This window comes from Schistocerca nitens, chromosome 2 (genome assembly GCF_023898315.1).
Source record: "Schistocerca nitens isolate TAMUIC-IGC-003100 chromosome 2, iqSchNite1.1, whole genome shotgun sequence".
NCBI lineage: Eukaryota > Metazoa > Arthropoda > Insecta > Orthoptera > Acrididae > Schistocerca > Schistocerca nitens.
Window position 1 is genome coordinate 1,058,319,992 of NC_064615.1, and position 17,460 is coordinate 1,058,337,451.

Below are 17,460 nucleotides of genomic sequence, written 5' to 3' on the forward strand. Positions count from 1 at the left end.
GGTGGAAATGGCATGGCAAGCCGTTCCACAGGACTACATCGAGCATCTCTACGATCGTCTCCATGGGAGAATAGCAGCCTGCATTGCTGCGAAAGGTGGATATACACTGTACTAGTGCCGACATTGTGCATGCTCTGTTGCCTGTGTCTATGTGCCTGTGGTTCTGTCAGTGTGATCATGTGATGTATCTGGCCCCAGGAATGTGTCAATAAAGTTTCCCCTTCCTGGGACAATGAATTCACGGTGTTCTTATTTCAATTTCCAGGAGTGTAGAAGGCCGTTGATTTTCGACATTGCCTACTCTCTTCTGCAGCTGTCTGTCTGTGCCAAAATGCTGCCCTCGTAGCTAGCCGTTCGGGTGAGCAAATAGATGACAACCACAGGGAGCCAAGTCCTGGATGTATGCTGAAGGATCAAACACGGCCCTTCGTAAACGCAACAGTGTTGTTGTCGTTGCACATCCGTTATGTGGTCGAGAAGTAACATGAAGATGGAAACGCATGACACTTACGTTAAATGTTATGCATGATATCACGTGAACCCCCTCAGCCGGAGTCACATTTGACGGGATACATCATTTTCTAGGCATCATTATGTGCTCACTTTGTGCTCTGATCTGAAACGGGCGACTTGACGCAACAGAAAGCTGTACTAGAGCCACTGCACAACACATCCGTTCGAAACATAACCCCATTTTCTCTGTAGCTTTACCTTCGCGATCTATCGGAAACTGAAACAATATAACAAGTATACTTCAATTTCCTAGAAGTTCGAAGCTATGTCGCATGTCTCGTATGTGTCAAACAACTGGTGGACTCCGCATGTCTCTTATTTGGCGGCCCGTTGTACACGTTCCCTTAATATCCTCAGAGTTCTTAGTGGTTCATCTTGGGGGGGGGGGGGGGGGGGCGGATCGCACTGTCCTGCTTCGCTTGTATCGGTCCATAGTCCGATCGAAGCTGGATTATGGGAGCTTCGTCTACTCGTCTGCTCGGCCATCCCTCTTACGCCGTCTCAACTCCATCCACCATCGGGGGTTACGTCTTGCGACCGGAGCCTTCTACACTAGTCCTGTCGAGAGTCTTTATGCTGAAGCTGCCGAATTACCATTGACCTACCGGCGCGACGTACTGCTGTGTCGGTATGCCTGCCGGCTGTTGTCTATGCCCGACCACCCCTCTTACCAGTCCTTCTTCGCCGATTCTCTCGACCGTCAGTACGGGTTGTACGTGTCTACCCTGCTGCTCCCCGGAGTCCGCTTCCGTCGCCTGCTTCGACAATTGGATTTTGCCCTCCCTACCACCTTCAGAGAGGGTGAGAGCCCGACACCACATTGGCTCCAGGCTCCGGTTCATATTTATCTCGACCTCAGCTCACTCCCGAAGGAGGGTACTCCGGCTGCAGTGTATTGCTCACGGTTTGTCGAACTTCGTGCTCGACTTGCCGGTCACACCTTTATTTACACCGATGGCTCCAAAACTGACGATGGTGTCGGCTGTGCCTTTGTCGTCGGGGCCGCCACCTTTAAACACCGGCTCCTCGACCAATGTTCCAGCTTTACGGCCGAGCTTTTTGCTCTCCATCAGGCCGTTCAGTATGCCCGCCGCCACCGCCATTCATCGTATGTACTCTGCTCTGACTCACTCAGTGCTCTTCAGAGCCTTGGAGCTCCCTATCCGGTCGATCCCTTGGTTCAACGGATACAGCAGTCCCTCCATGCTTTCGCTGATAATGGTTCTCCTGTCAGCTTTCTGTGGGTTCCCGGACATGTAGGAGTGCCTGGGAATGAGGCTGCGGATGCTGCAGCCAAGGCTGCAGTCCTCCTGCCTCGGCCAGCCTCCCATTGTGTCCCGTCATCTGACGTTCGTGGGGATGTTTGTAAGAGGCTTGTGTCGTTGTGGTGGGATGCTTGGTCATCCCTCCAAGGTAACAAGCTCCGGGCAGTAAAACCGCTCCCAACTGCTTGGACAACCTCCTCCCGACCATCTCGGCGAGAGGAGGTCCTTCTGACCAGGTTGCGGATTGGGCATTGCCGGTTTAGCCACCGCTACCTGCTCTCCGGTGACCCAGCCCCGCAGTGCCCTTGTGGTCAGGCATTAACAGTGCGCCATGTTTTATTGTCGTGTCCCCGCTTTAGTCAATCTCGTGTTGTCCTGTCCCTGCCATCTACTTTACCGGATATTTTAGCTGATGACGCTCGAGCAGCTGCTCGTGTTCTGCGTTTTATAACTTTGACTGGCTTGTCCAAAGACATCTAACCTTTTTACTTATTTTATCTACATCTTTGTCAGGTCTTTCTGGTGTCCCCCCTCCCCTTGAGTTTTACTAGATTCCATGTGCTCTAACAATAGTGACTGGGCGCTAATGACCTCAGTAGTTGAGCGCCTTAAACCCCACTAAAAAAAAAAAAAAAAAAAAAAAAAACTGGTGGAATAATTTTATAATGGACCTCATTAATTTTGAGAGAATGTCGTTTATTTCTTCTTTTCCAGAGATGATCTCTAGTGAGAGCTGTTGTTGTTGTTGTTGTTGTTGTTGTTGTTGTGGTCTTCAGTCCCGAGACTGGTTTGATGCAACTCTCCATACTACTTACAGTAAAGCTGCATGCCCTCAGGAAAAATTACGGCCGTACTTTCCCCTTGCTTTCAGCCGTTCGCAGTACCAGCACAGCAAGGCCGTTTTGGTTAGTGTTACAATGCCAGATCAGTCAGTCATCCAGACTGTTGCCCCTGCAACTACTGAAAAGGCTGCTGCCCATTCTTCAGGAACCACGCGTTTGTCTGGCCTCTCAACAGACATCCCTCCGTTGTGGTTGGACCTTCGGTACGGCTATCTGTATCGCTGAGGCACACAAGCCTCCCCACCAACGGCAAGGTCCATGGTTCTGGGGGGAGGTAGTTATCTCTTGTAAAATCTGTTTCTTTTGTAAGGTATATCTAGCGTGAACTGTGTTGGGTAGAGGGTACTATCTTTCCTACCAATAAAAAAGCAAGAAATGTAGGAAAACTGAAGTTCGATTAGAGAGAGAAATTTAGAAATGCAGTACTCGGAGGAATTTTATTCCCATAATCACCAATTGCCACTTAAGCATAATGGCTGACAGGTTAGTACAGGATGACAATTATTGAACTATTATGAAAAAAACGTAAATTAATTACAAACTACGGCGTGCACACAGTTTATTCAAGATGTAAACGTAACTACGGATATTCCGATTTAGGTTACGACGTGTTCAATATGCCTGCCATCATTAGCGACGATGTGGTGCAGACGAATAGTGAAATGCTGCATGACCTGCTGTTTTCACTTCAGCAACGGATTTGGGGTTATTGCTGTACACGTTCACTTTAATGTAGCCTCACAAAAAGGAGTCGCATGTGTTCAGATCCGGAGAATATGACAGCCAATCGAGGCCCATGCCAGTGACCTCTGTGTACCCCAGAGCCAGAAAGCGGTCCCCAGAGAGCTCCTCCAGGACATCTCTCTCCTGCTCCGACTGTGTCGAGCTCATTCTTGCACGAACCACATCTTGTCCAAATCAAGGTCACATTGGATAATGAGGATAAAATCATCTTCCAAACTTTCACGTATCGTGGCATCAAAGACTATCGCACCGATTATTCCGTGACTGGGCATTGCACACCACACAGTCATCCGTTGAGGGTCAAGAGACTTCAAATACGGATTCTCAGTCCCCCAAAAGCGCCAATTTTGCGTATTGACCAACCCATCAAAATGAAAGTGGGCTTCGTCGCTGAACCAAACCATATATGCGCATACTGTGTGTGGTGTCACCGCCAGACACCACACTTGCTAGGTGGTAGCTTAAATCGGCCGCGGTCCATTAGTACATGTCGGACCCGCGTGTCGCCACTGTCAGGATCGCAGACCGAGCGCCACCACAAGGCAGGTCTCGAGAGACGGACTAGCACTCGCCCCAGTTGTACGACGACTTTGCTAGCGACTACACTGACGAAGCCTTTCTCTCATTTGCCGAGAGACAGTTAGAATAGCCTTCAGCTAAGTCCATGGCTACGACCTAGCAAGGCGCCATTAGTTACTTCATGGATCTAAAGAGTCTCACTTGTATCATCAAGTATGCTGTATACCAAAGGACGATATAAAAGTTAAGTGTTCTAGTAGCTACGTTCTTTTCTTTATCACATTCATCACGTATCCTGTTCCAGACTTCGCGCCAGTCGGCGTGTGTGTACGTGTGCCTATCGGCTACCCGTCTCTGTGGACTGGCTGCCTTGTCAGTCCACTACACTGTGAATTTTAAAATTTTCCCGGCGAATTGACTGTGCAAACAAATTTCGGGCTTGCAACCGGTCGTCATTCAATACCTCGCACGATATTTCAACTGGGCACCTGCCAGAGATGGCTCACTTGAAGATGACTGGCAGGTGCCCAGTTGAAGTATCGTGCGAGGTATTGAATGACGACCGGTTTCAAGCCCGAAATTTGTTTGGACATGCGCATACTAATTTCCGTCATGACATGCGACCAGTTTGAACGTCCTAAAGCAGACTGTTCAGAAGTTATGACGATTTTATTTCATATAGTTCAATAATGCACTAACACCACGCTCAGATCAGTATTTGTTCATAATCTGTTGCAGGAGAAAGTCAGTGACAAAAATCGCAGTGGGAACACTTTACGCCGAGCCTCCGAAGAGCCGTGTGAGCGTTTCATCCCGCGTCTCGCGCAGTTTTATCTGGTGCTGCAGTGGCTGGGTTCCGCAGAATGTACGGGGGTCCGCTGCTGCTGCTGCTGCTACTGACGGACGCCGGCTGGCAGCGGGCTCGTTACGGTAAAACCAGATTGACTCTCATTAGCAGCGCGGTTCGACTGCTTAGTCTATTCGCCGAAATGTCGCGGTCGCGCGTCCATAGCGAATGGACAGTCGGCTCTCTCTCACACTCACACACACATAGCAGGCAGTTGAGCGCCAGGACCTCCGCTCAGAGCCTCTGGATTTATGGCGCGTTCGCAGACTCACCAGCGCGAAAGGTCAAACGTTGCACGAGGATTCTCCAGGATGTTTTCTGCACGGCACTACATTTGTCGACTGGCGAGCGGGTTTTGTCAACGTCCAGGAGGTGAACGTACTGTAGAGCCGGTGTGCGGTACGGACCGGTGCTACCTGCCCTTAAGCAACGATACATGTTATATTTTACGACCCTTAAACAAGAGGTGTCCCACCTGCGATTTATATCGGACATTTAACTGTCGAAACATTAGGACACGTGGTAGTCACTGCTTTAAAACACTTTACTCTGAAGTTTACGACTAGAAGCAAGGCGATTCCATTAAAAAGTTAATAGAAGTTCTTTTTTCCGTGACATTCTTTGGTCTTCTTGTTCCTCTTCTTCTCCCTTTCAGTTTGTTATGGTCTCTCCAAATCACTCCTTTTTCAGAATAAAATTATATCCTTACCACCAAGGTGTTAATGTAAATGAAGATTTTTTTACCCACACTAACTAGTTTGGAGAATGTGTTCACTAGAAAGCGAAATAGGTATTCGTAAACCACACATGTGGAAAACCAAACTGTGGAATCTGAAGCAACAAGTAGGATGGATCAAGGAAATTAAAGAGGATACGGGAGAACTAGATAAAACCTTGTATGATCTGCAAAACAAGACAGAAAATCTCAAGAGGCTGAAAGACAAGAAAATAATATTTAAACCGAAAGTAGACAAACGACACACAATAGAAAGGGTATTTACAGATGAGGAAAGACAGGTAATATCAGAACGAATGAAAATATACTCGGCAGTTAAGAAAGAACGAAACATGCTCTTGCTGAAGAAGAGGACGAGGTAATGATTGACTGAAGTTGTCCAGTGACGCCATAAAAGCAAATTATAATAATCAACCACACATTGACTATTCACAATTCAGTCTCAATTGTGTTATACCGAATTTTTGCTAATATGGGTTATAACTGCGTATGTTTTGCTTTCCTCTTTATTATTATTATAATTACACTTTTTTGCTGGGATATTACATCATTATTCAGGTTTTTTTTGTTTCCTTCTTGATTTTCTCTTCGCCAAATATCATCGTTCTTTGACTGTGTTACAGAATCTTGTGCTCTGTCCATATTTTTCCTGTTTTTCTTTTTTTTCCTTTCGTGTTCACAATCTTGTTTCTGAATTTTCCTCTTTCCTTTTATCATTTCCCTACTGAATACTGCATGTTTTAGGTCTTCTTCTGTTTCCTGAAAGCAAATGGTTTCTTTGGCCTGCTTACAACATTAAAAATGTATGCTGTTGTGCATTCCACGTACGTCTCCATCGGGAGTTCATCGGATTTTTGTGATCATATATGAGAGCCTGTCTGTGCGTACGTACAAGTCTTCCATAGGCCTCTGCATCCTTATACCAATACTGAGTACTGCCCCAAAAATGTTTCAGAGGATTTGATATTCGATTTTTTCTGTCTCTGCGGCGTCTAACGCTGCGGATGTGGTCGTTTCTTGTACTTAGAACGCTTCTGGTAGTCACTTGTATTGTAGTGCCTGAGTTCGGCCTCCCCCCAAAAGTTTCTTTCACTGTAGTGCATGAATGTCAGTTGTACGCTTTCTCAAGCTTTTCTGTTCGGTCTGTGTTGGATGCCTTGTTTGATCCTCCTTTTGTACACCAAAGAGCCAGAGAAACTGGTACACCTACCTAATACCGTGTAGCGCCTCAGTGTGCACGCTGAAGTGCCGCAACACGACGGGGCATGATCGTGGTACGAAGTAGTGCTGAAGGGAATTGACACCATGAATCCTGAAGGGCTGAGCATAAATCCGTAAGATTACGAGAGGGTGGAGATCTCTTCTGAACAGCAGCACGTTGCAAGGCATCCCAGATATGCTCAATAATGTTCATGTGTGGGGAGTTTGGTGGCCAGCGGAAGTGTTTAAACTCAGAAGAGTGTTTCTGGAGCCACTCTGTAACAATTCTGGGCATATGGGGTCTCGCATTGTCCTGTTGTCGAAGTCTGTCGTAATGCAGAGTGGACGTGAATGGATGAAGTGATTAAACAGGATGCTTATGTTCGTGTCCCCTGTGACAGTAGTATGTAGAAGTATCAGGGGCCCCATACCACTCCAACTGCACACGCCCCGCGTCATTACAGAGCCTGCACCAGCTTGAACAATCCGTTACCGACATGCAGGGGTCGTGGATTCATGAGGTTGTCTCCATACCCGTACACGTCCATCCGCTCGATCCATTTGAAAAGAGACTAGTGCGACAAGGCAACATGTTTCCAGTCATCAACAGTCCAATGTCGGTGTTGACGGGCCCAGGCGAGGCACAAAGCTTTGTGTCGTACAGTCATCAAGGGTACACGAGGGGGTCTTCGGCTCCGAAGCCCATATCAAGGATGTTTGGTTGAGTGATTCGCAAGCTGACATTTGTTGACGGCCCAGAATTGAAATCTGCAGAAATTTGAGGAAGGATTGTACTCCATTCACGTTGAATGATTCTCTTCAGTCGTCGTTGGTACCGTTTGCAGGATCATTCTCCGGCCGCAGCGATGTCGGAGATTTGATGTTTTTCCGGATTCCTGATTTTCACGGTACAGTCGTGAAATGGTCGTACGGGAAAATCCCCACTTCATCGCTACCCTGGAGATGTTGAGCCCCATCGCTCGTGCGCCGACTATAACACCACGTTCTAAGTCACTTGATAATCTGCCATTGTAGCAGTAGTATTCCATCTAACAACTGCGCCAGACACTTGTGTTATACAGGCGTTTTCGCCTGCAGCGCCGTATGTTGCCTGTTTACGTATCTCTGTATTTGAATACGCATGCCTATACCAGTTTCGTTGGGGCTTAAGTGTTTATATTCCCCTGGATACCTGAATTTTTTCAGTGCATTAACCTTTTACTATTTTGTGTGCGTAGCTTCTGAGTTATTGTTCTTTCTTCCTTTGTACTGCGTTTCCTCATATCGTATCTGTGGACCTGCTTCAGCAGAGAGTTCACTTAATTATTCCAGTGGTACTTGAGCTTCTTGTCTGTTTTTGCTGAGTATTGCCAGGTCTTTTGCAAATGTCAGGCATTTTATGATTGTATCGTTTGCGTGTGTTCTTTCTAGCTGAACCCCTTTGACTTCCTATTGCTTGAAAATTATGTTGAATACAGCTGTGAGAGACCATCTCCTTGTCTGACCGCTGTTTTATCTCGAATGGTTCTGAGATTTCTCCCATAAATTTTATTTTGGGTGCGGCATCTGTGAGTGCCTGTTGGAGTACCCTAGTTTTCCTGTATATTCTACATTCTTCCAGTTTTTCAAAGAGAATTTACCTATATATGGCGTCGCAGACCCTAAAGTCCATGAATATGACCGCAGTATTATTCGCCTGGCTGAACCTTCAACAGTGTTTGCAGTTTCCAATTTTCAAGCCTGCCTAGTATTCACCCTACTTTGTATCAGTCTGTGGCTATAGTTTGTAGAGTAATGTCTTGGAGAGTATTTGGTAAGTGACTGGTAATAATGAGATAAATCTGTAATCGGAAGGGTCTGTCCTGTCACACTTCCTGTGGAGAGGACGAATCAACGCACACTTCCATTTTTCTTTACCGTCTATTTTAATATCTAAGTAATATCTCCCCACAGCCAAATATCTTCACTTCGGTGGAAAAACTACATTACCAACGCACATGTAAAATTCATGCCTATACACATCACGTATGGACTGTACAAAATATTGTCACGTAGAAGAAGGTGTAATTAGATGAATGACGAACACTAACTTTACTTAACGATATTACACTCCTGTCATTAGACACTCCGGCTCGTTTCTTTTCGAACACCCCTGATACAAAGCGCCTTTTTGGCGTACAGATAGTTCAGATTTCGAAAATTGCGTGATTAGACAGTGCAGAGCTGTGCTTGTGTAGTGTACATTGCTACCAACAGGGGGTCGTAGGTGCAATGTTAGCTACGAATATTTCCTCACAGCACGGGCAGGACTCGTGCGAAGTGCACCAGATTTAATTGCCCCTGTCTGAATGATACTGAGAGTCCGTACACAATGTGATAACACACATCCTATCTTTCTGCCCCTTCTTCGTGTCATTGTTTGCCACACATTTCTGTTCGCACGGATTCTGCAGAGACTTCATCTAATATTCAACATTCTCCAATAGCTCCACGTTTCAGACGCGCTTTGATTACCTTCTTCTCAGATTCATTCACATTGCGTGACTCATTTATACACAATTATAAGCTCCAGATGTACATTCTGAGAAATTTTATACCCAAGCTAAGGTTAGATTCTCAATTTTAGCAGACTTCTTCTGGCCAGGAGTGCCTTCTTTGACCTAGCCTGCTTCTTATATCCTCCATCCTACGATCGTTTATAGTTTGTGCCGACGGCTGTGCAGTGATTAATGCTTATTATTTGCTCTAATGCCTAATGTTTACTGAACACGGGCATTAAACAGAAAAACAGCCAGCGCTGAATTCACTTGGTGACACCATTTATGGAGGAATACCGAATCTCCACATATCTTAGGAACGGAATCCCCATCCCCATATGAGTACCATAATAACGTCCATTTTATTACACCGGGTTATTAAAAAGGATCTACACACTTGTAAGTGATAGTAACAACCACAACACAATCTTTCTACTATGTGATTATACGTCTGGAAACAGCAACTCAAGAGGTTTGTTGTGGCATGGTCACAAATCTTAAGTAGGAGAAATGTTAGCGACATAATACACGTCCAGCCTGTATTCCATTCTGGCCCTCATTCGCCCTACAGTGTCCGCATTGATCCCTGATACGTCCTCGCACGTCAGCCGATGCTATAGGGAAATGGAGACGTGAAAGCAGTGTCTTTGATGTAGCCCCAAAGGTAAAAATCACGTGGTTATAGGTCCGGAGAATGTGAGGACTACGCCAGCAACTGGAGATAACCAGCTGATGCATGAACGATTCATTGTCGTAGTAGCTCAGTAACCAAGAACTCACGAACGTCATTCTGGAACAGCAGTGGGGCACCATACTGTTGAAAAATGATCACTGTCCTCTTCAAATTGACTCATGAAGTATGGGAAACGCATTCGCCATTGATCTAGCAGACATAATGTTGGAGATAACTGTAACAAAAAAAAAATTGAGTCTCTGCTTCCACACAAATAATCATATAATAGGAGGGTTGGCCAGAAAACAGAGCACCGCATTTTTTTGTTCAAAAGTTCTTTATTGAACATAATGAGAATTACACACACGAAAGAATGGTGTTTTATCTACACACCTTATTTTTCCACATAATCTCTATCCCCTTCTATTGCTTGCCTCCCGCGCGAGACAAGACCATGTATTCCCTGCCGGTAACAGTCTTTTCTCCTGGTGGCGGAGCCAGTGCTTCACTGTGTGAATCACTTCCTCACCGTCCTCAAAATGTCTTCCTCGAATGGTATCCTTTAATGCCCCAAACAATTGAAAGTGCGAGTCGGCTAGATCGGGGCTGTAGGGTGGATGGGGTAACACTGTCCACTCATCTTTTGCGATGTGTTCAGCAGTCCTTGGACTTGTGTGGGGCCGAGTGTTACCGTGTTGCAGCAAAACATCTCCTGAGTTGCTGTGGCGGCACAGTCGCCGTAAGCGCGTCTTGAGTTTTGTTAATGTATTGACATATGTTTCTGAATTAATGGTACCACCTCTTGGCATCACATCAAGGAGAATCATACCGTCACAGTCACAGAACATGGAGATCATGACCTTGCCGCCGGAAGCAGTTCTTTCTTTTTTTGTGGGGAGTGGGCATGTCGCCATTTCATCGACTGTCGTTTTGTTTCGGGCTCAAAATGGTGAACCCAGTGAGGCGTAGCGCCTTCGCGTCGCTTCTGTCGCTTGTTAGGACGATATAGTTGTAGACATGAGTCATCGACAGATGTCACCAGCTGACATGGACCTGAGTTACAAAGCTGCACTTAGTTGTACTAGTAGGCGGCAGAGGTCAGCAGTTGACGGACAGTGCTAGCAGTCGTAGTCAAAACAATGTTGTAAAGTTATGTTTGATTAATATTTAATGTATTTGCATAATTATAATTGTTTTATATGTGTAGTAATTAGCAGTGTGAGTGTTGTATGAGTGAAGAAGAACAGAAGTAAATGAAAATTGTTTTGTTTATTCACGAAGTACCAGTTAAACTATACAGGGGATTTACTATAATTAAATGTGCAGTCAGTTTATGGTACTAATAAATCGTGAGTAGAACACAAATTAATCGGTAATTTCGGAAGGAGTAATTTTATATTTGATACTTTTCTAAATTTATTTATTTAGCAATTGCCATAGAAAGAAATGTTTTACTATGATTGGTCATTGAAGTAAAGTGCGGGTTAGCGCGGGATAATACTGCAACCTGATTTGCTGTTTGTGATATCAGCCAATCAGAAAAATGCAGGCTCGCGCCAATCTATGCTGGGAACAAAGCCTTTGGTGTGGTCTAGGTAAGTCAGGGCTGAGGGTTCGAACTAGTAAGATCTCATTGAAAGCAGCTCCGACAAAAGTACTGTAAAATAGCGGAAAAATGCTAATTACGAGTTCGTGAAGTAGTACAAAGTGTATTTAAGTGAACGGTATAGTGGAAGTCGTGTGGAATTTCGGACGGAATATCAAAATTATGGCTTTTGACAGTTAGTTAAAACCGCGTGGCGCGTTGTGCGATCTAAGACTGGAACAGGTATTACGTGTAGAGCAGAGTGCACAACATTTGAGCGAGCATTTTCATAACTAAACGATCTAGTGAACTCTATTAACTTCGGTAACGGGTGTAAATACCATAAACTGGCTACGTGTGTGATCGTGGTGTGCGTGGGAACTTTACATTGTGTAGACACTTAGTACGGACTTGGCAGTATTAACTGTGATCTTTATCGTAAAAATACATCTGAAAATTTACATTGCCAAGTTAAAACTTTTATTTCAGTACTAGCCACATCCCGTTTACCGGACAATTCTATGTATGTTGCGACCTGCAATAGACAGTAGTGGTCTAGTATTTTCTACTACAGCTTTTAGCTAAACAAATGAACATTGCTGGACATTGGCATGGCGGTAAAAAAGAAACGTGCCGCTCCGCACCAGGTTTCATCACCTGTCACAATCCGGGACAAGAAGGTCTTCCCCTCAGCTTCAAACATTGCAGCAGATCAAAAAAATATTTTTTTTTCTTTGCGATTTGTGATTCACCGTTAGGCACCGCGGGACCTATCTTGCACACACTTTTGAATATCCAAGAGTGCGCCTAATTGCATCCACGCTTCCTTTGCTGATTGATGGATTCAGCGCCAAGTGCCGAGTCTTAATGCGTCTGTTCTCGCGAATGACAAAATCAGCTCCCTTCAACGTGTCAAGAATGACAGCCGTGGATGGTCTCCACGACCGCTGCAAATCGTGGAGCTTCGACGAACAGCCTTCTGATGACCTCGCCATCCGTGCCCAGCGACTAAATATTCTTCTGTCGACAGCAGTTGCAGTGAGAAATTCAATGACGGCGCATTCCTTGTAACTTACATCAACTACAGACGCCGTTTTGAAACTGCCCTGCAGTTACGCTCTCTTTCGGAAATGACGGAAACTTGGCGCGCTTACTCAAGAGTCTTTAAATAATACGTTCGTAACGTTTCGCATTCATAGCATTGTTTTCGGCTGAGAAAAAAATACGGTGTATTGCTTTCTGGTTAACTCTCGTACTTTACCTCTGCAAGAATATTTTTTACAAGCGACTAAAAGTGTTTAGATCATTTTCAAAAATCTCTTCAGTCCCGCCCACGCATTAAAAGCGAAGTCTGTAGTAATTGCTTTTTGTTAATGCTAGTTAACAATGGAAATGCCGTGTGGCTAGGGCCTTCCCTTGGGTAGACCGTTAGCCTGGTGCAAGTCTATCGAATGGACGCCACTGCGGCGACTTGCGTGTCGATGGGGATGAAATGATGATGATAAAGACAGCACAACACCCAGTCCCTGAGCGGAGAAAATCTCCGACCCAGGCGGAAATCGAAACAGGGCCGACAGGTATGACATTCCGTCGCGCTGGACACACAGCTACAAGATGCGGACAGTTAACAATGAATGACTCTCAAATTTTTTGCACCCATAGTGAATTTTGTGTAGACGGTATCATATATGGGAATTAAGCAGGACAATTATACACACACCTATGTAGTTTCATCTTGCCTTATTACGAAAAATTATAAACATTAGATATATTTTCCGTATTTGCTGTAGCTTTCAAGAAAGGTCAGACTACAAATTTGGTACAAAAAATTTCAATAACTGTCAGTAAAAAATTCAAAATATTAAAAAAATTCTAAGAAAACTGTCTAGAGGAAAACAGGAATTATTTTAATAATACAGTTATTCTTACTCATTTTTATATTCCCATAACTCGTTTCTTATTCGTATTTGAGAGACAATATCTGTTTCTTCTTTTGATCCACTCCATCAGAGCGTCATATTCATCATTAGATTCATCGATCTCTCTGTCAGACTCGTCTCGATCAATTCTGTTGACGAACTGGATGATCGCTTCATCAGTCAAGTGTTAGGATCAAGTGCAAAAAATATATACACACTTCAACTGACACAAACAAAGTCGGCATTGAGTCCTGAGGTATCATATGTGATACTCTAAAGTTTTAAGTTCATAAATCCGTTATAACGGTAATTCGTAGTTCATTTCTAACTGAGGGACATCAGTACAGTATCATATATTAAAGAACATGAAAATACATGTCATTGGAAAAAATTGGATCTTCACTTTTATTTCATCGAGGCATGCTGTGCAATCTCAGAATCCGAAGTTCCCAGTTAATACTGCCACGTCATGATGCTCGTCAGAAGGACGAACAAGTGAAATGACGCAAGCATGATATCTATTGTACGCGATACCACAGTCCAGAAGAAGTTCAGTTACGTGTGGGAGTGAGAAAAAACTAAAACGTGGAGGCATCATATATAATACCTCGGGACTGAAGAGCATAACCCTGTATTTGTTCAAATGGCTCTGAGCACTATGGGACTCAACATCTTAGGTCATAAGTCCCCCAGAACTTAGAACTACTTAAACCTAACTAACCTAAGGACATCACACACACCCATGCCCGAGGCAGGATTCGAACCTGCGACCGTAGCAGTCCCGCGGCCCTGTATTTGTCTTCTTACATACTTATACATTGTGGCAAGGGCGTTCCCAGGATCTGAACTAGGGTGGGGGGGGGGGGCCAGGTCATACTTGTCTTAGGAAACAAGGACTCGAGACAACATACAGCACTTCTTATTAAATAAAACAGTAAACCAGTGGAAAACTGCTTTTAATAAACATTTTAAATACAAGAATGCACTTGTACAATCTGAGTAAACATGCAGCATTTCTTATTAAATAAAACAGTAAACTAGCGAAAAACTGCTTTCAATAAACATTTTAAATATAAGAACAGTAGCATAGCGAGGTGCCCGTTTAGACTGCGGGCTGAGCACAGCGGTGCAGAACAGTGCTGCACGGTAGCTCCGAGTTTTGTTTCGTGCGATCGTTGGATGCGATTTCTTGCGATGGACATCGAAAGTCCCATATGTACGTCAATATCCCGTGTTGTGGGATCAGAAAAACAAACACTACCACGACAGAGGTCTGGTATGCCAAGCCTGGAATGAACTGTATAAGTACAAAAAATTAAAATAAATAACTAACAAAAATACTACACACAAGAAACGCATAAACTTTGGTATATTGTCATATTTGAGTTACGTACAAATTTTATCATTTTAATAAAGAAATGATAGCCCCAGCAGTTACAGTATTCAATAAACGATTCATGAGGTAATTTGCAATAATGACAGTTGACAGGTTTTGAACACCTCTCCTCCGCTCCTCATCTTTCCTGAAGCTCCACTGTTTGCTTCTGAAAGCATGCTTCAAAGCGCTGTTTTCGATTATGTCCTGGTAAAAACTCAACTGAAGGGAGATTTTGGGTCTACCTTTATCGATTAATATGTTCTGAAAGAAGGAGATGCACTGAATAACGAAGTCTTCGTGTTTTAAAGGAGTTTTTTTTTTCTTTGAGAGAATATGCAACTTGCTCGTCAAAAATCCGAACGTGCGTTCCACTAGCACTCTAGCCGCCGATAATTTCTTGGTAAATAATCTTTCTTCGTCACTTAGTAACAATCCAGAAAATGGATTCATTAAATTATGCAAGTGAGCAAGGGCTTCAGGCACCCCTAATTGGGTTTTTACTGAAGTGCCCGATAGTTTTTTCGGTGATGGCCAGTTTTGTGGAACGTTCTAAAAATTATTTTATAAATCACTTGCACTAAATGTCTCGCCATCTACTGCTTGTCATAACCTGCACGACAACTGCTATTAATCTACAGTTAGCGTCAGCTGTGCCTAAAAAATTAATAGTTTAGGAGCAGTAAAGCATTTTACATTTAAATATGGTAGGCGAAACCATGTTGTTCGTTAGAAACTTCACACAGTCATGATCCCTTACTGCCTACAAGTGAATACGCTGTCCCTTGGCGACGTAACAGGCCTGTGAATAGCCGAGCGGATTGCTTATCGCTAAATTTATTATTTCTATAAACTTCCCTGCCGACAGTAACGTGCCGAAGACGAAAAAATTACTCCCGGATCTGCGCGAACGAGTTCGAATATCTTCTAGGGGGGGGGGGGGGGAGGCAGTGTTATGTTGATATTTCGATTTGGGTTGTTTGAACAACGGAAGTAACTATCCTGGGGAGCTCGGTAACGGACTGCTGAGCTAGCGGCGTGGGAGAAACCCACGCAGGGCAGGATGGGCTGCCGAATGTTACGCACCAGCCCCTCCTCCCACACCCCGTCCCTTTTTCGATTTGCAAACGTCGTACGCGATGTCACCTTCCCAGACCCGACGCGGACCCAGGTCGGATTGACTATCGACCGACGCGGCCGTCCTCCGGCGCCGCTATTAACCGTGGCGTCAGCTCGCAGGGTGGTAGGGAGCTGACAGATGCACCGCCGCCGCCGCCCACGACAGCCGCGGGTTCCCACCCACTCACCCCTGAGGGCAGAACGTCATCTGTCTGTGTTCGGAAGCGGGGTCAGCGTCAGTGCACCATGTTGTTAACAGGCTGACCGTCTAGAATGAATGGCGGGAAAAGCAGGCACAACCGTAACGGGGTGATACTGTGACAATTGCAGATTTGTCACAGCTGTGCCTATCCACGAGGCCATAATCCCACCCGCCCCCCAACCCCCCCCCCCCCTCAAAAATAAAAACTTCTCGTGAAACTTCGGAGATTTAGTGAATTGTATAATTTTGATGTAGATCTTATTGAAAGTAGGCATCTTTTTACGCTGTGGGAACTAAGCCTATATGGGAAGACTGGACTGGTCCCAACTACCCTGAAGGACACCACCTCCAAAGTCAAGTTCAGGCGTGAACTCTCCGCAAGCTTTCCCATCCAGACGGGAGTAAGGCAGGAGGATGGCCTCTAATGCATCCTCTTCAACTGTGTTGTGGAGAAAATCCTCAGAGAATGGACTTCCATATTGTCACCAGAGGCAGGACTGAAACTTGGGTGAAAGAAAGGCAGCCTCAATGTACCCTGTCTAGCCTTTGCTGATGATCTCACCCTACTGGCCAACAGCGTGGGGGGGGGGGGGTCTACTCACCAACTACAGAGCCTCCACAGTATTGAGGCAAACCCAGATTAATTCAAGTAATTTATTAATCTGTCTGTCATAATTGATTCTGTTGATTTTGAGAATGGTGACTGCAGAGAAATAGGCCAGTAATTTTCTGTGTCCTCTATTGCCTTTCCGGAAATTTTCCTGATGTGAAGGATTCATTTATTATCTTTGTTAAGGGAGTTTGCGTACTCTCTGTTCATTGTTTCCATTCACTGACTTCATCAGATTCTGTGTTTGGTAATAACATCATTATAGTTACTGCATATCTATTCACAGGTGTTATATTTGGCATTGGAAATTTTTGTTGTAACTTCTCTGCAGTACACGAAGAATGTTCACTCATATAATTTGTCAGACAGTATCATTATCGATACATTCTCTCTCTTCCTTATGACTACGTTGTTATAACACTGTCTGTCTATTCCTATTTCTTTATTCATGGCATCCCAGATTGCTTTGATTTTATTTTCTGCCCTACCTATTATTTTCTCATAACATTTTTGCAGCAGTCAGCGCCTTCCTATGAATTTTTTTGCACCCATAATAGAAATTTGAGAACTCTGCCTCATTATGTCTCATTTTCATGTAATTGAGGTTCTTAAGGGTTTGGGTGCTCATTAATACCTGCTCTAGTCCATTTGTTTTTGTGACATATTGATACTGGTATGACTACTTCTGGAAATATTTTTTTAAAGCTCAATTTAAATAATGTTCAAAATTTGGAGAATTTCATATCGTCATTGCTTCCCCCCACTTCATCCCAG

The 17,460-nt window shown here is 44.5% G+C and overlaps 1 protein-coding gene across 1 annotated transcript in view; it reads left to right on the forward strand.

Annotated features, from left to right (window-relative positions):
• The window catches only part of LOC126235537 (inositol-trisphosphate 3-kinase A-like), a 192,189-nt gene that overhangs the window by 15,168 nt on the left and 159,561 nt on the right, over positions 1 to 17,460 (forward strand). The window contains exon 2 of the mRNA XM_049944256.1: positions 4,622 to 4,813. Coding sequence (XP_049800213.1) covers positions 4,747 to 4,813 — 67 coding nt within the window. The 5' untranslated portion in view covers positions 4,622 to 4,746. The remainder of the gene's footprint in view (positions 1 to 4,621; positions 4,814 to 17,460) is intronic.